General features: G+C 38.5%; 1 protein-coding gene and 1 pseudogene across 2 annotated transcripts; both read left to right on the forward strand.

The window, feature by feature from the left end:
- The first annotated feature begins 1751 nt into the window (after nt 1-1751).
- On the forward strand, nt 1752-7399 carry LOC144632624 (neuropeptide FF receptor 1-like; annotated as a pseudogene). Its single transcript, XR_013566922.1, has 2 exons — nt 1752-1990; nt 5963-7399. The product of XR_013566922.1 is annotated as a neuropeptide FF receptor 1-like (transcript).
- Nucleotides 7400-8885: 1486 nt separating this feature from the next.
- Nucleotides 8886-23200, forward strand: LOC144633432 (uncharacterized). The gene is made up of 12 exons (XM_078492308.1): nt 8886-9034; nt 10408-10707; nt 12215-12526; nt 13195-13309; nt 13751-13968; nt 14546-14815; nt 15052-15273; nt 15640-15745; nt 16231-16305; nt 16467-16495; nt 17061-17219; nt 20662-23200. Exons 1-12 carry the CDS (start codon nt 8959-8961, stop codon nt 22083-22085), a joined length of 3306 nt encoding a protein of 1101 aa, XP_078348434.1. The 5' UTR covers nt 8886-8958; the 3' UTR covers nt 22086-23200.
- Nucleotides 23201-23206: the final 6 nt, after the last annotated feature.

The following is a 23206-nucleotide window of genomic DNA, read 5'->3' on the forward strand; positions in this document are numbered from 1 at the left end:
GATGATGTTTTATGATGAAATGAAAGATGATTTTGACAAATATTGAATCAGGCGAGAGTCAGTAAATATACACACGAGTTTTATTTATTCAACGTAATGAATATTTTAAAGTGACAGTGCAAAAGAAAACATCTATTAACACTGACATTACTTGGTCTGTCAGCATGATCATCACTAAACATCTTTTCTCAAGTAAAGAAATATAACTGAATCACTTCTGGGCGATCAACGACAAACGATCTAGAAAAGCATTTCACTTTTCCGCTCTTTAATTCAGATAGTTTGCTGCAAACTAAAGTAATATGTCAATGTCTGTGCTTAGTTGGCTGATTTTAGCGAGCTGTGTGGAAGTCAATTGCTAAAGAAAATATTTCAAAACCACAATGAAACAGATCAAGAATGTACAATAAACCATTTCTTTTGGGGAGAAATGCAATGCTCGTACACAGTCCCACTTCAAATAAATTTCAGTACAATTGTATATTTAAATACAATTTTTATATTATATTTAAATATTCTCAGCGAAGACGCCTAACAAAAGATTAAATTTAAGGAATATAGCTTGGCTGCCAATGGCACATTTGCGTTCATTTTTGTGGGCACTGAAACTTGTCTCTCCGGCGAAAGAACAGAAAATCCAGCCGGATGCTTCCTAGCAAAACTACACCCAAGTTTCCTTTTATGAAATCATGTTTTACGGAAATTGTTTGAAATTGGATTCTTATCACAAACTTATTCTGCACCATGTTCCTCCCTTTTATAAATGTTTTCTTTTACGTCTGGCTCATTATATCTACAAGAGAAGCCCACTATTTGCAAATTATTTTCATGCTTTCTTGAACATCTTTTTTATATTTACGCTGAAACGTTGCTCAAGCACACCGTCGAAAAGAAGTTAAAATTGTTGAAAAACGAAAATTGGTCATTAAATATTGGTTATGCATATACAAGCTTAAGAATGTTTTTAAATTCACAAACTATCGACAGTTACAATTTACACCACAGTTGATCAGAAACCCCGTATAAACATACTAGAGAAAACAAATTACTTCATCCGTGAGATAAGTCTGACCGGCGTTAATAAAGAAGCGGATATTAGTCCTTGCAGCAAACGGAACGCACATTCAAGTTAATTTTCATTCAATTTAGTTTACGAAACATTAAAGATGAAAAGTGAAAAGGAGGAAAGGAACTGACAACATTCGATCAAATAATGATCATTTCTACAAATCAGGTGCTTCTTTTTATTTATTTCTGTTTGAATGATTTTGTATCGGCGAACTAAAATTGTTTTAGCTTTTGTGAGAAAGTCGGGTACAGGTTTGGTATTAATAATAACGTATTTTATAAATTGACTTTTAAGGTGCCGAATCGCGTGGGAAAGTTCCAGTGAGCACGGATATATTTACATTTGTAATACGAAAAAGCCACCGAAAAAAGCTTCAGCTTCGTCAGACTGACAAGGTTCTTTGGGAGGGCTTAGAAATCCCTGTATATCATACAAGTACATCTTGCTTACCATTCCCCAGGAGGATTGTGTTCTTATTTACAACAAATAGCTGTTATTGTGAAATATTCCTTAGCAACCTTTTTCCTCATATAGTGCACAAATTTCATATTAACACTAAATCTTCTTTTTAATTAAAAGTCATAAAAGATTTATAAATGGAAACAAAACATTTGGCATTAGAGTAAATAATCACATCTACCCCAGCTGATCTTCCTTTGTATACCAACATGAACAGAAGACATCCCTTTTCAGGTTAAGAATTAATCACTCCTTGCTCAAGTGGACAACGGAAAACAAGAAACTTAGGTTTAGTTCAGTTATTGTTCTTCAAAATAATTAATTTTAACTGTTTGCTGCAAACCGAAGCAATAATGGCTCGTCTTGGCTGCCTGATTTGCACGTTTTTCGTGTGGATTTCAGTTGCCAATGGCCAAAAAGACAATTCCTCATATCACCACAGTGAAACAGACCGAACGACAGGTATGTCATTGTCAATCCCTTTTATTCTGTCCACAGCAAAAAACTTACTGTAAAACCGAAATAAAAACATACTGCCACCAAAAAGGGTAGATAATGATTATAATTTGCTTTTCACTTCAGTCTATTAACTTTGACTAATTGTAGATATGTTCAAATTATTTAAGAATCTCGAGGAAACCCGATTTCTCGAACCCTCAATTTCTTTAACCACCCGATGACTCGAACCAAATGTCGTTTTCTTTGGATTTGCTTCCCTCAGTCGAACACTGCGATTGTACCCAAGATTTCGTGAAATCATTTTCGTTTCCCTTGGAGGCTGGAGAAATTGGGACTTAACTGTACTAGCAGGACTTTAAAGTACAATTCGTTTTAAAACTGAGTCTTGGAATATTCTTTATACATAAATTTTAACGATGCTCTTTTTAAAATATCATCAACAGAGAATTTTTCTTCAAGTACCTTTAAATTTGCATATTAGTTTATCAAAACCTCATAATAAAAGAAAACTGACAAGTACCCTTAGACATCTGTGCATTAATCTCAGCTTTAACAAAAGGGCGAATTTTAATTACCACCGCAAACGAAACACACATTAATCTGAAATCAGTATTTGGTGAACATAGCCAATGAGAAAGCGAGACAAAAAGTAGATATTGGCATTGTGCAGTCAGATTCTAATCAAATATCTACCTTTATTTATCAAACATTACTAATTAATTCTTTAGAATAGAGTCACCGCTAACTTCTAAGCAACGTTTGGGAACGTTATATTTATTTGGAATTATGCAGAATAATGTCAGCGAAGAACTGCATAGTCTGTCATAACCTTGTTCTCAACAATCCTTTCTTAGAATTTGTTGAAAATCTTTAATAAACCTCACAATTACAGTTTCATTTCGTGTTAGCTATGGGTATAAGTAGAGGGCTGCTTCACACGCTGAATACTAATGAGATATAAATGTATAGCGAACATGATTTTGTACGTTTTGTTTCCGTGGCAACAAGGTACAAGCTGATCCTTATGGAATCACTACCTTGCCTTGTTGGGGTGGTTCGAGTGTCCCAGTGACCCAGAGAGCTATACAGGCTGGAGTCTTGTCTGGCAGGGAGTACATCATTCGCCAGATAGCTGGTGAATAATAGAGAGTTACCTGAAAAACCCTCCACACCAAAAACATCCTTTGCATCTAGGGCCTCAGCCTAGATGGAACGACAGGCACTAGAGGTTGATTGGCCTTGTCATCAAAAAGAAAATGAATTCAACACCAACACATGCAGCACTGCACTGGACAGCTAAAGGCACAGGCCCAAGAATGCATGACAGCGTGCTACAGAGACAGAACTGATGAGGGGCTGGAACCACAGACGAACACAATCCAAAAGCTGGCCAAAGACAAACAGTTGTGGAAGACCTTTTTCATTAGGGACTGGTCAAAAAGTACAGGGGGGGGGGGGGGGTGGGCCGGAGCAGAAAGGGGGTGGGTCATCAGTTTTTGAGCCCTCGAAAAGGGGTGGGTTATGAAATTTTGATCTACATGTAGGGGGTGGGTCATCTTATTTATACACTAACTTTAAACTGTTATAGTTCCAAGAAAAGCTGTATTCATCAGTATATAAAATTGATAGATTTCTCCATGAGAGCATTTTTTAATGAATTTTTAGCGGTTTCAGAAGGTCCAAATATAAAAATTTCCCGGGGTAGCATGCCCCCTGACCCCCCTAGATGGTTTGTGATCATAACATCAGGTTTGCCTGTCTCTCTTCAACCTGCATAGATTCACGCTGGGCTTTAAGACTTTTAATACAAGTAAACTCAAACACTTTGCAAATATGAATGATGGACAGTGATTGTAGTTTCTGTTATCAATTTCCGTGTAAAAATATGAACTCTTCAATAGTTGTTTATGAAATAATATTACATACTGTTTCAGGTTTCGCATATGTTTGTGTCTAAATTTTCCCATGGACTTTACAAAGAAATATGTGGAAAACTTGCAACAGACTAGTATAAGAAGTGATAAATTCATTCTTCTTTGCTGTGTTAAGAAACGAGAAAAGACGTACATGGAACAGCAGTGTCCATCAGCGAAAATCAGGGTGTAATATGTAGGGAATTTCACTTAAAAAACTTATGTCAAATCAAAAACCTCCAACCCTTAACGGATAATAAAGAAAAGATTGATTCCTTGATTTTTTTAGCAAAGGGGGTGGGTCATGTAATTTTTAACCCCCTACCAGGGGTGGGTCAATCAGTTTTGAGCCAGGAGGAAGGGGTGGGTCACAAATTTTCGAACCATCACTTTTCCAATTGCCCCCGGCCCACCCCCCCTGGTACTTATTGACCAGTCCCTTATAACACTAAAGCAATTCTTATAATACGAATGCCTACTCTTAATAACAGCAATACCCCACTCAGGGCCGTAACCAGACCTTTGCCATAGACGAGGCAAGATCTTGCTAGGGTGTTTGGGGGGCATGCCCTCCAGAAAATTTTGAAACCTAGAAAGTCTGAAATTCTTTCAGAGACATTTTTCATGACGTATTTCTTGAGAAAAATTGTTCAACTGCAGATTATTTTCTCAACAAAACATAGTTTGTTTTTAATTTTGGGTAAAATTAAAAATCTAGACGAGGCAAATGCCTCGTCTTGCCTCTTGCTAGTTACGGCCCTGCCACTACTTACAAAACGAATGCGTACTCTTAATTACAGTAATAATGGCCTACTCTAATACAATACACATTACAATTACAATACTTTCAATACTTTTCATTTTACAAAGTAAAGCTTCATTCCTTTTTCGCACTTGACATCCCAACATAACAGAGTCATAACAATTTAGCAAAAATAAAAAAATAAAGCTCAAAAACTTCGTTACAACTTAGATTTATGCTTTACAATTCTAAGATGACTTTTCAAAATGACGAAAAAGGCTTCCCAGTAATACTGTTCTTCTCCTTTCGCAGTATAGATGTAATATTTAGTACCAATCAAACAGAGCTTTAAGTCAAGGCGACGAGAGAGATCTTTAGTGAACCGGTGACTTATTTGTTTTTCTGGTAGGGTGGTTAAATCTGTTTTTTTTTTGCCATCCAACCAGGGAGCAAATTGAGTCCAAAAGTTTGCACAGAAGGGCATGTTTCTTAAAGGTGTTAAACGGTTTGTTTTTTGTTACAAAAGTGACATTGCTCTTGTTAAACGACCGAATCCGTAAATGGAAGGTGGTCGAAGAACTTTGTTGCTGCCTACATGCCAGTGGGCATAGTGGGCAGCGAGTAACTGAAATTTAGAGAAGAATTTATTCTAAACTTAATGCTGTGCATGTGACTGTAAACGATATAGCTACAGGAAAAGATCTATCTACCTTTAGCTACAGGAAAGGTCTCATGACTGAGCCTACTTCAGGTGCAAAAGTACAAACTGGTACGTTTCTACGCCAGTGTGCAAAGTTCCAATGAATACCTAGACTACCATTCACTCTGGCCGACGTGATAGCAAAATAATTCTAGTATATTGCATTATTTAGTGGAAACCTCTAATGCTGTTAACATGTTGCTTCTAATGGGGGTTTGGCTGTGCACCTAAAAAAGGCAATGATTTCATTTATTTTCGAGGAATAACTTCTACGCGTTTTTCCTGTGATAATTTGAGATTCAATCCCCAGGGTAAAGAGCTCTTCCGTTGTAGCCCGGTACAATTCATCTCTGTAAATATTTAGGATAATGGTAAATTCCTCATTTTACATCCATGTTCGACCCAGACACTTCAGTGGCGAACAACCGTACGTGACATCCACGCAAAGGGCACGGAAAAATCTCTTTGCGAGGCATTGGTAACGACATAATCATGATCTAGAATATCAATCGAAAGGAATTCTTATGGAAGCCATAAAGCTTATGCACGCATCTTGTCTCATATTAGGCCATTAACTCGCACAAAATAAACTTATTAAACTGCAATTTCTTTATCAACAGATCCTCAGGACACCGCTGACCTAAAATACAGCCGTCCGACAAAAGTGATTTTCACCAGCGCCATGTTGTTCACCTTCCTGGTGTCTGTGGTCGGCAACTCTCTTGTGATCTACGTCATAACCAAACATCACTCCATGAGAACATCAACGAATTGTCTCATAATGAACTTAGCGATTTGCGATCTTTTGATCTCTGTGCTCATGACCCCCTTGTATATTAAACAGTCTTACGTAGGAGCCAGGTGGTTTGGTGGTACCATGGGAAACGTTACTTGTAAAATACTGAACTATGCAGGTTCTGTGCTGATCGTCTGCGCTATTTTTAGCTTGGTAGCCATCGCCATTGATCGATTTCTTGCCGTCACTCGACCACTAACGTATAAAGTGTCATCGAAATGGGTGGTAAAAATAGCAATTCCTGCGACGTGGTTGATTTCAGCTCTGTTATCTGTTGCAGCATTGACAGCGGATGGTATATTCTCAGCGGAAGACCATGAAACGCCTATATGTTACCCTGGGAATAGCTCTCAACAACGGTATTCCTCGGTGTCTTGTTTAGTCGTTTCGCTTGTCGTTTTGACTGTACTATATTCCATAATTGCTTATCGTCTTTGGAGAAGAAACATTCCTGGCGAAGTTTCCAGCAATCAACATGCCCTTGCTATTCGTACAGCACGAAAGGTCACTACTTTGATGATCTCAATTGTAGTAGTGTTTGTTATTTCGTGGGCGCCAGTTTTTGTATTTTCAGTATTTGCACTCTCCTCTGCGGATATGCCGTTAATCATACAATACCCCTTTTTGTTTGCCGTCACTCACTGGCTCGTATTTAAATAACAGCGCGTGTAATCCATGCTTATATTTTATATTTATCGAAAGCTTCCGTGAAAGTCTAAAAACTGCTTGTTTAAGATGTCGTCCACGTAAATTAAGACTTTGTCGTATTGGAAAAGAAAGGCGATTTGAAACTGGAGAAGCAATGAGAGACAGGCAAACTTTGGGCGTTTTTAGTCAGGAAGCAAGAGCTATCGAGTTGACAGCATATTCCACCGTAAACCAAAGAGTTGCACCACTTTAATATGATTAAGCACAAATGTCCGATTAGCCGCATTATGCTTCTAAATGGCATCGGAAGTGCATGTACATAAAATTTGTCCTGAAGGAGCATTTTTAGCAATGTAGAAGACGATGCTGCAGGCTGAACGAGGCTGCGGGTAGAGGAACTCTTCCCATCATGCCTGGCAAACTGTTTTCCGCAAAGAAAGAAAGAGATACGACTCGGGACAAAGCAATGGTATTGCAAAAAATGTAAATGACGTCCTGCATGTCAGCCCACGGCCTTAGTTTCCTTTGCTTTTTAGACCCGGAATCTAGCCTTGTTAGTGTTGTAAGGAATCATTAAAATGCTTTTTCAGGATGTCATCAACCTGAGCTGAGAAGAGAGGCGATTAGATTGCAAAACAGTCCGCTTGTTTTTTTAGTTCTCGTGAGACGCGAGGCATTGCACTTGGTGGCGTGCGTCATCGAAACAATCTAGAAACAGGTGCAGATCTCTAACAGAGTAATATTGAATTAAGAACTAAAAAAAGTCAATGAAAGGAGATGGAAATACGTACTTGTAAATGAAGGAATAAAACGAAAACCAGATCGCTAAACCAAGCTAGAGAAAATAAGGGGTTTCTCTTGGTTAGACCGAATAGAAATATCACCCTCACCCATGACCAGAAGTCGTTAACAGGATTCAGACGAGCACTTAATTTGTTATGGCACGTTTGTTTGATGGTTCTCACCAAGAATTAGGTGATTTAGTTATAGCCTCGGTAAAGTCTTTCAGTTGCCAGAGTTTCAGGCAAAATTATAAAGAGCCGGGGATTGAAGAAAGAAAAAAAAATTGAAACACCACCAGACAGTTGATCGCCACGAACAGGTTGTCGGGGGGACTGTATGGTGTCCGTCTACCAATTTTAAACTTCAAATTCTAATTTTAAATTCACATTTAATCTCCAATATTTCTTATTTCTCTAAATTTTACTAATCCTTTGAGAAACACTATCTCCTCCCAAAAATCCATAAAAATCACCCAAAAATTTACAAAACACCGCAAAACATAGTTATATGGAATGAGTGAAGCGTTTCTGGATTCCCTGAAAAGCGAAAGAATTTTTTTTTCGTTAAACCATGATATTAAGCATTGGAAAAACGGCCTTCAGGTGAAATCCCGCCTTAACAAAGCAGCATTTGTCAAAAAAATTTGGGGGGTGGGTTTCCCCCCCCAAAAATTTTTTTCGGCAACAATGGGGGTAAAAAAAAAAGGGAAGAGAAAAATCCCCCCCCCCCCCCTTCTAATCAAATGGTCCGTCTCTAATAATTGGCAACTACTGATTCCAAGTTATGTCCTTCGCAAGGCCTTCCGCGGTAAGTCGAGGGAAAATAATAAAATAATTATCTTCCAAATGACTCTTTCCCAACAAAAAACTGTGCTGTGAGATTGGTTATATCGCAGTTAGTTTTAGTGGATTTCGTTCCCTCGACGCTATGTCTTTTAAATTGGCCCATACACCAGATTCGCGAGAATATTACCGGATAGAACAAAAGTTTGTACTGTAGCATTGTTCTGATGTTAAAATTCACCCCCTTGAACACAATTACTGTAACATCATCCTACTACTTCCGTCACGCAACGTTCCTGCTGCGCGACATGAATACTTATTTTATTTTCCCATTTATCTGACTTATTATATTGTGAGGAGAATTGACTCACAATGTAATATTTACTTTAAGTGACTTCTCTTAGATTGAAAACAAACGGTATTTCTAATGACAAGGCAGAAGATTGTGTGCGCGGAAGGGTCGAGGAGGGGCGTTGCTCAGAGCTGTCAACCATCATTGTCACGAGTAATGCTGTTCTCTTTAGTTCGCGGCATGGTACTCAGGTCTTTAAAAATAATCTTTTAGATCAAGTCCTTTCGTGCCCTTTAAAGTCAAGGTTTTGCGAGAATGTTGCGACTGACGCTCGTAAATATCTTTTGGTGCTTTGGATTTGTCGTTGTGGTTAATTGCGACGCTGTGAAAGGTAAGCCAAATGATTGCTGTACTGTATTTTATATCCAGGACAGAACAACACGTCAATAATATGACCCCTTAGAATTTTATGTTATCTACGAAATACAATTTTCTTCCATTTGAAGATTACATATTAAATGTCCAATACCTTTCATATTTAATGCATGGAAAGAAGCTTTCACTAGGTCTGATCTTTAGGGTTTTAGACTTTATAATTACGCAGCGATTCGTTCAGGCGAGTCCCCAGTTTTCTTGTAAATATTAACTTTAATGTTATATCTTAATCTGCACAATAAGGGATAACGTTCTTACAAAAATCTTTCCTTTGTTCCTTAACTTAACCTTAATTTTGCTGCGCTTATAAGAGAAAAATATCTGCAGACTCAAAATTCTTTGATTCTTTCATTAATTCTAAACTGCCTTTGTTAACTAATATAATTTGAACTTGTATTTCAAAATCCGACATATAAAATTTAAGACGATCGTATAATAATATTTTTGTTCTGTCAGTTTGTACGTGAAGAACAATGCTGGGCGTTTACGGAGCAAATATTCTTTCTGTCAAAAACGAAATTACAATTGTTTATTTTACGACAAAAGCGCTATTTCAGGATCATGATTGTTCAGATGGTTTATGACTGAAAACTGTCAACATACGACAAAAGAAAATAGCTTAAACTTTATTTTAAAACGATTAGGAGACGTAGAGAAACTACTCCTTCAATAATAAATGGATTAGCTAATTCGGATTAGGATCATCTTTATAACTTAGCAGTGATGATGTCTCTTTTTGTGAGCGCCCATTATTGAGATTGAAAACCGGGTCAGCTAACACCAACTCCCTGCCTTTCATTTTTTTCAACACTGTTTATTTCAAGTCATTTTCGTTAGCCTCGTCGTCGTTTGTCATTTGTATTACTTTTTTATCACGTGGAAATTTGTGCTAATTATAAGACCATTAACAACAATTAACACTGTTAAACCTAGCTGAAGTGATTTTTAATCTGTGAAAATCTAAAAAATGTTAGTTGCCTTTCCGGCTCCATTACTGGACCAAAGCAACGAATTTCAATCATTTAGTTTAATTCCATAATAAATTTGTAATGGTAAATTTGGGGTGATTAAAAAATTCGGACGAATGCGTAACGGAATTACGACTATCGACACGAATTTCTATTACCAAAATTCCATGAAAAAAGAGAAAGTGCAGCTTTTTAACGATTAATAATCTCCATGATAAAACTCGCAGGGAATAAGCCGTTTTTGAACGAGAAATCCGGTTCACTTTTATACTCCCTTTTATCTCTCGTGGGCTTAAAGAGATTAATTCTTTCATGAGCAAGGGGATTGAACGACTAACAGTTCATTTCATTTTCAATGCAGACTTTAGAGATTCTCTTGTACTCAAGTTTGTCATACAGCCCACTGATGTAACAGTCGCCAAGCAATCCAATGTTACAATTGCTTGTGTGGCTGTCAGCTCGTCAACAGTCACTTACAAATGGACCCATAACGGCACGCAACTAAAACTGACATCCAGATCTGGACGATATAGACTAAATGAAAGAGACGGGAATTTAACTGTTATAAATACTACCCTGAATGATGCTGGAGAGTACAGGTGCATTGCAAGTGATCGTTTTGGATCAGCATTGAGTTTGAAGGCAGAGATAAGGATAGCATGTGAGTACTGTTGAGTTTAATACTCCTTCTAATAATCTCCAGGGTTCCTTTACTTTCAGTAAAATTCCATAAGATATAATGGTGATTATTACTTTATTTTGTTTTTTCGCTTTAATTTAGACGTTTTAGTCTCAAACTTTAGCTTTTTAAGAAAAGGTAATTGATGTCTCGTTTAAAGGAGCTAATATAAAAATTACTTTCAAATTGAAGACAAAATATTAGTTTTCTTTGGTAGAATAATACCAAAGAAGTAACAATAAACAAGAGAGGTACAAGGACAGGGACCGTGGAGAGGGAGGGGCTAGGGGGGCAGTAACAAGAAAAAATATAATGAATTAAAAAACAAACGAAAAATTACTGAAAATATTTCGTTTCTGGACGCAATATTATTAATTTAGTTTGTAAAGGACTAAAGTAACAGCAGTTACTATTACCAAAATAGACTCGCCTTCAAATTAGATACATAAAAAACAATTAAATGTTTTAAAGGTCTTCAGTTATTATTGAAACAATGTTAGGCTGCTACAGAATCATGCCCTTTATTAAAAACTGGCTTTTTAAGGACGAGTGGATTTCTCACGAAAAAGGCCTGTTTCATCATTGGTCAATTTCGATCCGAACAAATGAGTTAAGTTTATAAGACACTACGGTTTGCTTTCGAGCTCATGCTAAAGGTAAATTCATTTTGTAACAATAAAGTGAAATTGTCTTTTCTGTTTTCATTCGTTCTGGTAACATCTCAGTTGCCGGTACTTCAACATGGTGAGAAAGGTTCGTGTCTTGATGTAAGGTTTAAAGGGTCAGTGAGTAGTTTTCTCGAACGTTTTGTGGAGCAATGTCTCTTTATCGTAACGTTTTGTTGTTTCAAGCAATACTTTTACCAAAAACTGTTAAGCGCTGAACGTTTAAATTTTTAATTTTAAATGAATTTTTTCGGTATCTAAGAGAAATTGAAATCCAAATTTTCCCGTGGGAGCATGCCCGGACCCCCCTTCCCTAAGTTTACTCACTTCAGGGTTCGACTTTAAGCCCCCCAATCAAATTCTTTCTGCGAGGTCCCTGAAGGATGATCAAGATTGAGAAAAATAAAGATGGATTACGAACGACAAACTTGAAAAAAATGGCCATTGTTTTCTAGATGTAATGTTAGTGAGGTACTTCTAAACGAAGGGTATCTTAGATCTTCTACACTTTTATTAACTTTACCAGTGTGATAAAATCACTTCACCCATTTTTTTAAAAAAAAAACATTTTAAGACAACAGCATTCAAATGACAATGGTAGACAGCAACGTTACTTCTCCCATCCTTGTTTCAAACCACACCTGAAGGCGCATGGCTTGTTAGGAAAGAGTTCCCACAATTCTTTAGTTATGAAATGAAGACGTTACATGCGGCATACAAGTAAATATCTATTGGCCAATCAGAATGTCCTATAATCTTCAGGTATAAACCAAACTTTATACAGCTGTATAATACATGTATCTTTTTGTTTCATATGTTTTTAGATCTTAAAGGGCGTAGTCCCGTCAATAATACCATTACTGCCGCGATGTATTCATCAATTCAATTTCCCATAAGCGCGGTGACTAGTTTCCCAAAAGCGAGGTTTGCGTGGCGAGTAAGAAAACTTGGAAGCAGTGAGCTAGATGAAAAAATAGTTGATGGAGAAAATGATGGTAGACTGCTAATCTCACAAAGTGGTGATCTGTATATTGTTGGCGTCAGAAGCGAGGATACTGGAACTTACACCTGTGTTGTATCAAATCCATTTGTTGACAACGACATCTCTGTTGAGTTTGTGTTGACTGTTTTGGAAGGTGGGTCTTCTTTAAAATACAATTCCTCCGTTTTTAGCTGTTCTCCGTTCGGTAACGGGTAAGGCCTCCCCTGTTCCTTACCTGTGTTCGAGCATGCGCCCAGCCTCTTTCTTGTTTCCCGTTCAGAACACGAAGACGCTATCCTCCCCCCCCCTCCCCCCCCGACCTGAATAACTTTGTCGTCTTCCCGAATTTTCCTTTTTTGACCATCGAACAGGAATGATAGATACCGTTCACCGTTAGTCTCTGGGAATGGTTTTGAAGATTAACAACAACTTATCCCCCTCTCTAACTGTCAAGCAGGCAAGTGGCCTGCTTGACAAAAAAGAGAAAAAAGTTAACTAGGGAAGTTTTTGGACTTCGTCGTATCCAAATTCTCAGAACTAACTCCGAACTCTTAAACACAACTGAGTAATTGAGTTATTTCTCTAGTTCACTTCTGCTGATTCAAGCTTTGCAAAAATAATGTGAAATTCGTAAGACCATTGAGTAATTGAGTCATTTCTCTAGTTCAACTTCCTTGTGTTGATTTTACACTTTAAAATTCCTTAGTGAGTTTGACGTTTAATTTAACACTACATTGGTAAACTGTACGAAACATGCATATGTTTTGAAAGGAGTTAGTATAAACTACAGTAATAAAATGATTGCGTATTTGTGTCATCTAGGGGTAGTTGATCGACAGCTGTCATTTCTCTTGCCACCCATCGGTATAGAAGCAACAGTTGGAACTGCACAAGTCATGTTTGAGTGCATTGTGGCAGCTGCTGTGATAGGAGGCAGGTAAGATTTGGAACTTGGTCTACCGTGATTGAAACGTTTTTGATAAACTACCATTTCTCGCGGCTTCATTTTGAGAGGTTAAGGAGCTTTAAGGGTTAAGGTTACTCGGCGTTAAATCAAAATGTCCCAAGGCTGCCCACATCGCCTGAGTTTAATCTGGTTACCATAGCTAGAAGGGACTGAGAGTATTCCTAGTAGGAAACCGATATTTTTTCAAGCTGCCCTAACATTTCACCGGACCCATTTTTACTCCTGGGTGGAGAGTGGCATAAATGTGGCAGTATAGTGACTTATTCAATAAACAAGCCACGCAATGACATCAGCCAGCGCTCGAATCCGAACCGCTTGATCTTACCCTAAAGTCACCGCCCCAACCTACAGGATGCTCAAAGGTCGTTATGTAAGCATGCCGTACTTTTTGTAAATACTTTCTGTTATCAGCCCGCAGATGCCTTCCATCACATGGCACAAGAACGATACAGAGCTGGACCCCGACCATGACCCTAAGTACTCTTTCCCGAATGGCGGTATCTCACGACATAAACTCATCATAAATCACGTAGGATTTAATGATGCCGATGGGTACAGCTGTATAGCTACAACAACGTCTGACGTCATCACCTCGCCATCAGCTCAGCTAACTGTTAATCCGAGGCCAGGTTTGTTCCACAATCACATAGTTTGATTGTGTGATTGTTCCACAATCACACAATCACAATCACATGTGTCATATACTGCCTGTGACCAGAAATAACATCAAATTGTTTATTTGTGGCACAAGCAAACTTCACTCAACGTACGTTGTTTGTGTGTTAAGTTAATTTGATGAGCGATTGTCTATAGTATAAGCCTGCCTTAACAATAGCTGAACAACTGCTTGCACGTCCTTTCATCAGGCTCTAAACTCAAGTCGAACTCACAGGGTATGTTTGCTAACATTTATCCACTGGATAGTGATTTTAAAAAACTGGGCCCAGAACAGAAGTAACCGCCAGTGCCGATATGCCGATCCCGAAGGTTTGTCAGCGGTATTTCTAAATAACATTGCGACAAGCTGACGTGATTTCAGAGTGGTTTCTGATTGGACATCAAGAATGGGAAATGTTTGGAGTGCTTTAAACTCACATTTACCAAAATTGTCCCCGCGCAACATTTCTGTAAGTGTTGTCTATATCGCCACATAACTTTATATGAGAAATGCTCCATACATTCTAAAGACGATACTTTACATTTCAGTCGTTCCATCGTTCAAGCCAGGATTTCCCTCAGTAATCAGTCCCTTTATAGGTACAGATGTTGCTATAGACTGTCATGTATCATTTGGTAGCTGTAATTGGTACAAGAACGCTGTCAAGATTCTCTTCTCATCAAGCCCTAGACTGTCTGTGGCGGCTAATGGAAGTCTCCTCGTGCATAACCTATCAGAGGCAGATAGTGGACTGTATCAGGTCTTTGCAAAAACAAACGTGAATGAAATCAGTTCACCATCTGTTCGACTTGTAGTAGGTAAGTACCATGTCCTCCCTCTCTCGCACATTCAACAATGATAATGCACTAAATGCGACAAAACAATGTTATTGCGTACTTCTACGTGATAGTCACCCTCGTTTGTGATAGCAAGTTATAAAAGTCGAAAAACTGCATGACGGGATAAGGTGTCTAAATAAAGAAGCTAAGTAAGATTTATAAGACACGTTGTAACTTTTGTTTTCTTTTTTATTACTGCATAATCTGTAATGTAGAACAACCTCCTCTGCAGCTTACGACTTTGGCCCCTTCGGTTTCGACTGAAAGTGTAAGTACAAAAGAACCAAGTAGCATTCCTACGATATATGTTCCTGCACAGCAGTCCACAACAGGCACTCACGTGACCACTCGCAAGTCTCAGCGCCATACTGCTACACTGCTTCATCGTAAAAAGACTACTGCGGGCTTTGTCGTGTCTTTTGGAACGGAAAAAACAGGTGATGACAGGGACGCTAGCCCCATTCTTAAATGTTCAGAACTGATCAGAACTTACCGTTTGGCTTCACTAACCCTCTTAATCCTATTTTGTTTGAAGTCAGTTGTGAAAATTTTGTGGTTCATCAAGACAGATTGTTTTGATATTATTAAAAGATAATCTGTTGACTTCTTTTAGGAGTTCAAGCTTTGTCACATTTTCTTTGTTTTTCATAATAATTCCAAAATTTTTTCTAACATTCTCCAATTGCAAAATAAAAAGCTTCTTCAATGTCACTCATTTACCAGTTTGTATTATGTTGAAAAGACATTTCTATAGGTACATCATTTAATAACTGTGTTTTCTACCTATTCTTAATTTTCTTCAGGAAAAACGGCGCCCTTGTTGATATATGGAGCTGTAGGAGGAGGTGTTTTATTGCTTCTTCTTGTCATACTAGGAGCATTTTTTTACAAGACCCGATCGAGACGAAGGTAAGGGGCTTATATTAGAGGGAGGTCTTATTTCAAATTATAGCTAGTTAGTATACTTAGATACTGTTCAGTAGCAAGTTACAATAAGTAACAATAATATGTAAATTTATTATTAAAAGCTTTTAGTCATATTTAGTTGCCTTGTTGTTGTTTTTTTGTAAGTTGTCAATTGTCATTATCTATCTTCTAAGGAGGAAGGAGGGGTTTATATAGAGAGGGAACTTCCGTGTGGGGGGTGGGGGCTAATTAGTGAGGGGGGCTTAAAAGGGAGAGGGGGGTCTTATTAGATCTTTTATTGTATAAGATACCATTGCATTTTGCGTAAACTATGTACACAGAGAAGCACGGAAGCATTTGTAGCAGCATAGATCTTCCATCGCCCTTCCAACTGAGCGAGATACGAGCATGGACGAGGGATAAAGATTTAGTTTATTTTTTTTGCTTCGATCTTTTTCAATTAAATTTTCCACTGTTTAAATTCAAAGGTCACGACAAGGGAGCATGAAGCTAAAATCCGATCCAGATCCTGAGCAGTTTGAAATGAAACCAGTCCAACCCAGGTGCTATTTTATTATCATTTTAAATGGTTCAAGTCTAGAAGTGTCAGTTACCAGAACCTCCATAGTAGCCTTCATAGAACCTTCATACTAAAATCAAATGTTTCTTGCACTTGGTGCCAACATATAAATATACTAATGTGTGTTACTTTTTTATCTTTAAGAAATTCTTCTCCTGCAAGAACAATCTCAGGTAACTTAGAACAAACTTGACGACCTTCATATTGATCGAATTATTATTTACGAGAATGTGCTCTCGTATAAAGTGGCCACGCGTGGAAACAATAGAGGCTGGTCGCTTACCTGAGCTTTCAGTATGAATCGTTCTATTGCAGTTTTAGACTAACACCTACTCCAGTCGTATAGCATGTTTGTCAAAAAACATTATTATTCAATGTTTCTTAAGTAAATGCCACCTAGATCACATAGAGGTGTATACTTTAAAAGTGTCAGTGGAACAAAGGAAAAGACCAGATTGTTATTTTTCAAAACTGGTCCCGGTTTCGGCGAGAGCTTTGAATTACAGTGTTTTCAATAGTGACATCAAAGTATCAAATGAAACGTTGTTTCACAGTGGTGGTCATACCTTAAGCTGGCTGCTTAAGTATTAGTAGAAGTCTTTATTAAGAAATCAGTCACAACATACGCGTGGCTTAACTATCAATAACAAACTAAGCTAAACTAGAAAAAGAAAACCTATCATAAGTGAATGGTCGAAGGAAGAGTTTCGACTATCTGACCGTTTTGTTTCTATTTAGTTCGCAGACTGAGAAGCTCTGATTCCAGACAGGATTTACTGGAGATTCTTAAACCTGATGAACATCGAATGCCCTTAGACGCCAATGAGAACCAATTCACTATGTCACATGACTTTCAGGACCACATGTTAGCTCACGTGAATCCCGCGCTCACAAGAGGTAAGACTGTTTGTATCTTCCAAACTGTTTCACGGATTGGAAACAAATAGCTTACATTAATGTTTAGTCCGCGAACTAAACATTAAGAGTGTGTCCATGAGAGAACAGGGCAGAACCAGGCAATAGGTGATACAGCTCAAATCACCGATTTCGCCCAAACTTAGCATAAATGTTGGGTATGGTGAGCTTTTCACTGTGGCAAAACATCAGCTCAAAATATTTTATTCCCTTCAAGTTATGGCACCTTTTGCAAAAATGGCCATTTTTCACTAATTTATGCATATTTAATTAGCTAACTTTGATTGACCAGTTCCACAAGAAAAAAAGACTTCTGAAAATAAAATTCACTGCATTATATTCTGTGGTTATTAGGCTTTAAGTACAATAATTCACTTCAACCGTCCGATTTGATTTCTTCTCCTCAAACGGTCTTTTGGAAGGTACACATTTCGTACTGTTGGAAATAGCCTTTAACTAGTGCCCAATATCTCCCATGAGCAACAACTTATATACATTATTCTTACATGGGTAATGAAATCCATCATTAAACTTCACAAAAATGCCACAAAATGTTTGGGGACTTCAATATTTTATTCGTACTGAGGAACTAAACACACGTGACTTAACGATTTCTTGCTATTTCATCAAAATTCACCGAAACACAGAAGCCATTTATTTGCCTCAATTTGGCACAAAATCGGTACGAAATAGCTAATCAAGCATAAATCTATCGATAACAATCAAAATATTGGCGAAGAAAAGGCAGTAAGGGTATTTTTTGGAGCGTTTTCAGAGCCATATAATTCGGCAATGTTGTGATAGCAAACGTAAAAATAGCAGCGAAAGATTTTCTTTACAGTTCGCCTCAACAGGCCTCAGTAGGGTTGCACTACTGCCACATGACGCTCGATGCTTGAAGATTGCTCCCTGCACTCGATCCTCGATCGATCCATTGACATGTAGTTGCTTGAGGCGCGCTGAACTTAGCCAATGCATCGTGGTTCATCCTTTATGAAAGGTGTAAACAGGTTGTCAATAAAGTCATTCAAAGAGCTGTTCAAAGTTCACGGAAGGACACTTCTCTCAGCCAGTTTGCATGAAATAAATTTGACTGGAAAATAAACAGCCTCGAAACAGCCGCCATCTTGAATTTCTACCTTTGAGCCTGCCGTTTCAGTCAGCGGTACGGCCGTTCACGGGGGTAGGTACGTTATGTAACTAGGCATCACGCGTCACCACACGCATGTTCATTTGCTTTTTCTCCGCGAATTTTCAGGTAGGATGCGTTTGTAATGAAAATGAGAATATTTTCAATTTGTCGTAGGGGAAAAATTTCCTCCGCTACAGCTTGATGTGTGTACCGCAATGTGATGCTGAACGAACTCTAGGGTGCTTACCATTTGTAGGAGAGAACCGGTTGGAATGACCACTGAAAAATGGAAAGGCTTCTTTCCAAAATTTCTGTTTCTCTTTTCTAAGACAAAACCGCAGTAATGACGTTTATCGGTAAATGGAGAACTTTGTGGGATCCCGAAAAAGAGAGTGGGTACAAATTCAGTCTATTAGCTGCCAAAGTTTAATATAACATAGACGATTTGAACAGAAGGAATAGATGTACACAGGCCAGGCTGACAACCTGACCGCCATTTCTTCGAATGTCCACATTCACCCCCTCCCCCACCTCCCCAAAAGGACAGAAACAACAAAAAACACTAAACATACTCGTTTTAACCTGATATAAGATGGAAAAACTTGCTCTGATTATTTAATGGTTTCCGACATTTCAGAGCTCAATTTCAGAGCATCAAAACCGATTGCATCGCATACATTACACTGCATCCAGTGTATTTCTCATCGACTATTTATCAAAAAAATTCAATAGAGAAGTTGAAAAAAATTCTCACTTTCACAAGAAACGCACACTACTTATAAGGCTAACATCAAGCCCCGGTTGTTCAAAGGGTAGATAACGCCATCCGATCCACCAGATAAATCACTATTAACGCGTAGTTTGTTTTATCAACAGTTATCCTCTGGATAGCGATTTATACGGTGGATAGCGTTATTCATTTTATGAACAACTGCGCCCAGGTGAAAAAAGAAGACTTTGCGAGACTACTTATTCCCCGGGACTTATTCTGACGAAAACGAACATTCGCGGAGAAAAATTAAAAGCAAATGAACACGCGTGGTGATGCGTGATGCCAAGTTACATAACGTACCTACCCCCGTGAACGGCCGTACCGCTGACTGAAACGGCAGGCTCAAAGGTAGAAATTCAAGATGGCGGCTGTTTATTTTCCAGTTAAATTTATTTCATGCAAACTGGCTGAGAGAAGTGTCCTTCCGTGAACTTTGAACAGCTCTTTGAATGACTTTATTGACAACCTGTTTACACCTTTCACAAAGGATGAACCACGATGCATTGGCTAAGTTCAGCGCGCCTCAAAGCAACAGTACATGTCAATTGAGATCGATCGAAGGATCGAAGTGCAGCGAGGAAAAACAAATTCTTCAAAAGAAAGCATCTGAGCGTCGATAAGTGGCATGTATGTAGCATTACTTTCTTGTTTCTTAACTTTGATGTGCCTAAATGTTGAATTGAGCGAACTTGTAAAGAAAATCTTTCGCTGCTATTTTTACGTTTGCTATCACAACATTGCCGAATTATATGGCTCTGAAAACGCTCCAAAAAATACCCTTACTGGCTTTTCTTCGCCAATATTTTGATTGTTATCGATAGATTTATGCTTGATTAGCTATTTCGTACCGATTTTGTGCCAAATTGAGGCAAATAAATGGCTTCTGTGTTTCGGTGAATTTTGATGAAATAGCAAGAAATCGTTAAGTCACGTGTGTTTAGTTCCTCAGTACGAATAAAATATTGAAGTCCCCAAACATTTTGTGGCATTTTTGTGAAGTTTAATGATGGATTTCATTACCCATGTAAGAATAATGTATATAAGTTGTTGCTCATGGGAGATATTGGGCACTAGTTAAAGGCTATTTCCAACAGTACGAAATGTGTACCTTCCAAAAGACCGTTTGAGGAGAAGAAATCAAATCGGACGGTTGAAGTGAATTATTGTACTTAAAGCCTAATAACCACAGAATATAATGCAGTGAATTTTATTTTCAGAAGTCTTTTTTTCTTGTGGAACTGGTCAATCAAAGTCAGCTAATTAAATATGCATAAATGAGTGAAAAATGGCCATTTTTGCAAAAGATGTCATAACTTGAAGGGAATAAAATATTTTGAGCTGATGTTTTGCCACAGTGAATAGCTCATCATATCCAACATTTATGCTAAGTTTGGGCGAAATCGGTGATTTGAGCTGTATCACATGTTGCCTGGTCCTCTTATGGACACACTCTTAAACAAGTAGTCACGATGACGATGCTGATGATAAAAATCTTAACTTATTCTTTTTCTTTTCTGCAGAACCTGCATTCGTTAATACACCAAGACAACAAACAACTGGCATTTTCCAAGACGAGATCCGAGTTCTTATCGAAGACGAACCCGATGATTTAATATATGATAGTGGTATTGAGGAAGAGGTATCCGACAGTCTCCAAAGATCCCCAGCCCATTCAGGATTTGCCAAGCCAAGCCAAGCAGTCAACAAAACCAAAAATCGCAACATTTCTTGTCAGGATGACAACAAGAACACAGGAGGAAAATATTTAGATAAAACCAACGACAAAGATGTTACTAAAGCACAAGAGGTTGAACCGCTGTATCATGTTTTGGAGGGACCTGGAGGCGATTGCAGTGATACTACTCAGAGGGAGACTGGAAATAAGAGATCCAAGACATCAAGTTTTTATCAATCTTTGATGCCAAATTATCAGAGTGTGGCTGATGAGAAGAATTTAGCAAGAAATACAGTCAATGACCATATGCATGGTCTCCCAGAGAGGTTAATATCGTCAAGTACTGGACTTTATCAGTCCTTGATTCCGCCAAAGCATGACAACGTCTTGAATGATGAACCCAATGTTTCTTCAGAAGCGGGCGTAGATGAAGAGGCCCGCAAAGAGGAGGAAGCCACTGAGGCATCTAAAGGAATCTACCAGCCTCTTCTTCATAGAAACCACTCTCATTTGCTTTCACACAGTGATAGACCACGATCAATCACAGGTATTTATCAACCTTTAAGTACCAGCTCCGAAAGCTCGGTGCCATTTGTAAGGTGCTGGTCAGCCCCACAAGGTTCACGACCGCAGAATCCACCCGAGCCCCTTACATCTGCAAATGGACAGGATGATTCAGAGCCTGTTTATCAGGCAGTGGCTGATGATGAACAGCGTTGTCCCCTGAACCTGGACGATCCCAGCAGTTCATTTCCTCGGACAGGAACAAGTTCCCCGTGGGCAAGTCCTGTGGCGCAGAGAAGAACAATCCACGAACCGACATATGTGGCAGTTCATGTGAGACCCTCGCGGCAGAATCGACGAGCGTGTCACAGCGAGCACGAGCCCAGATATAGTCCATCACCTTGTCGAAAGAGCCCCTCCAATCTACAACTTCCAGCTTCATTTTCCCCCAGGGGTCACAGACGGAATTTCAGTGACGGTGGTCGTGCTTTGTCTGCAATAGTTAATCCCTCGGGCACTGGCAGCTCTAGTCCTCCCGTTGGTCCACGCCCCCCTAGCGCCTTGCCACGTCATCTTGGACACCGTCGGAATAGAAGTGACATCGGACTATGTCCCATTGATCGCAGTCGGGAACATCTATCGCGGCGGCTGACCTCGACCAGTGACGGTGGAATTCCGCGGACACCAAGTCTTGGATCACTTGTGACGGAGAATCCGAGATCAGCCAGTGATACAACGCACTGGAGGGTTCATATTGGGCCTTAATAAGCTGACATCGTGTCAGCATTTCTCAAGACTGTTTGTCGTGGCTGTGTATTTGATACTGTAAGGAAAAATTGGATGTCTATTGTTGTTTAAAGAGTGAATGTCAATGTATTTATCTTGTTCAAGGCTGTCGTCCAGCGAGTAAAACGTGAGGATAGTGTAAAAATGACTAGTGCACCTGCATATACCAAATGAACAAAGGATAATCGACTTTTACAACTTAAGAATTTCAATTTAATAAGGTTTTCGAGGGATAAATGACATAATTAAGGACAAGGACAAAATGAAACGTTGTTAATATTGCTGTAAAGATCTTGATGGACGGTATTTGATACTTGTAACAAAAATCCAAAACGCAATCTTCATGTGAACGCTTTAGTGAACCTGCGTACGACATTTCGCCAGCTTTCTCGTTTGTAACTGTTTAATGGCTCAGGTCTAATTCTAGCTATTTTGAGTTAAAGTTTTGTCATAAAAGTACTTCTTTGAAATTTCGTTAAAATTAAGTTACATTTATTCATCAGCTGCACAAAATGGTAGTTTTCAAAACTATTGCTAAATAGAGTAGACTTCAATTGGGTCAAGAGAGACGGTTTATTTTTTATTTTTTGTAGATTAATCATTGCTGCTTAAAAGAAACAACAGATTCTATAAGTTTGATCATAAATAGCGCAAATAAAAATAGGAAAGTCAATCTGATCAATTTGCTGAATGTACACGTTTTGTGATGGCCTACAGTGGTGGATTGTTTGGAAACACGTGTGATAAAAAGGTTGCTACTGTGACTATAAGCCACAGAACGTGTTGTGGTATATATTGCTGATGGTTGGTTTGTAGGACCCCGTGATCTTTTTTTTATTTATTTATTTAGGACCCCGTGATCTTGATTTAAAACATCCAGACGCTGTCCATTGTTTTGATGTTCATTTTATGTTGTTTGCAACAGTTCCTTCCAGGAACCGGCTGTTCCGAGAGAATGATCCTGCTATCCAGCGCATAAAGGTAGTTCGTTTTGTTAATATTCCTGGTCAGGATTTTAAAACGGCTACCGGATACGTCACAAATATACATATAATTTAAATAATTCAAAATAAAACAAATAGGAGAAACGTTTAATAAAA

The sequence above is a fragment of the Oculina patagonica genome, chromosome 12, assembly GCF_052425735.1.
Source record: "Oculina patagonica isolate OP01 chromosome 12, crgOcupat, whole genome shotgun sequence".
NCBI lineage: Eukaryota > Metazoa > Cnidaria > Anthozoa > Scleractinia > Oculinidae > Oculina > Oculina patagonica.

Bases quoted from the DNA above. Each gene is read 5' to 3' on its own strand.
- LOC144633432 (XM_078492308.1), top strand. From the start codon at position 8,959: ATGTTGCGACTGACGCTCGTAAATATCTTTTGGTGCTTTGGATTTGTC. The intron at 14,816-15,051 runs GTAAGTACCATG...TCTGTAATGTAG, and splicing joins ATCTGTTCGACTTGTAGTAG to AACAACCTCCTCTGCAGCTT. The intron at 16,496-17,060 runs GTAACTTAGAAC...GTTTCTATTTAG, and splicing joins TCCTGCAAGAACAATCTCAG to TTCGCAGACTGAGAAGCTCT.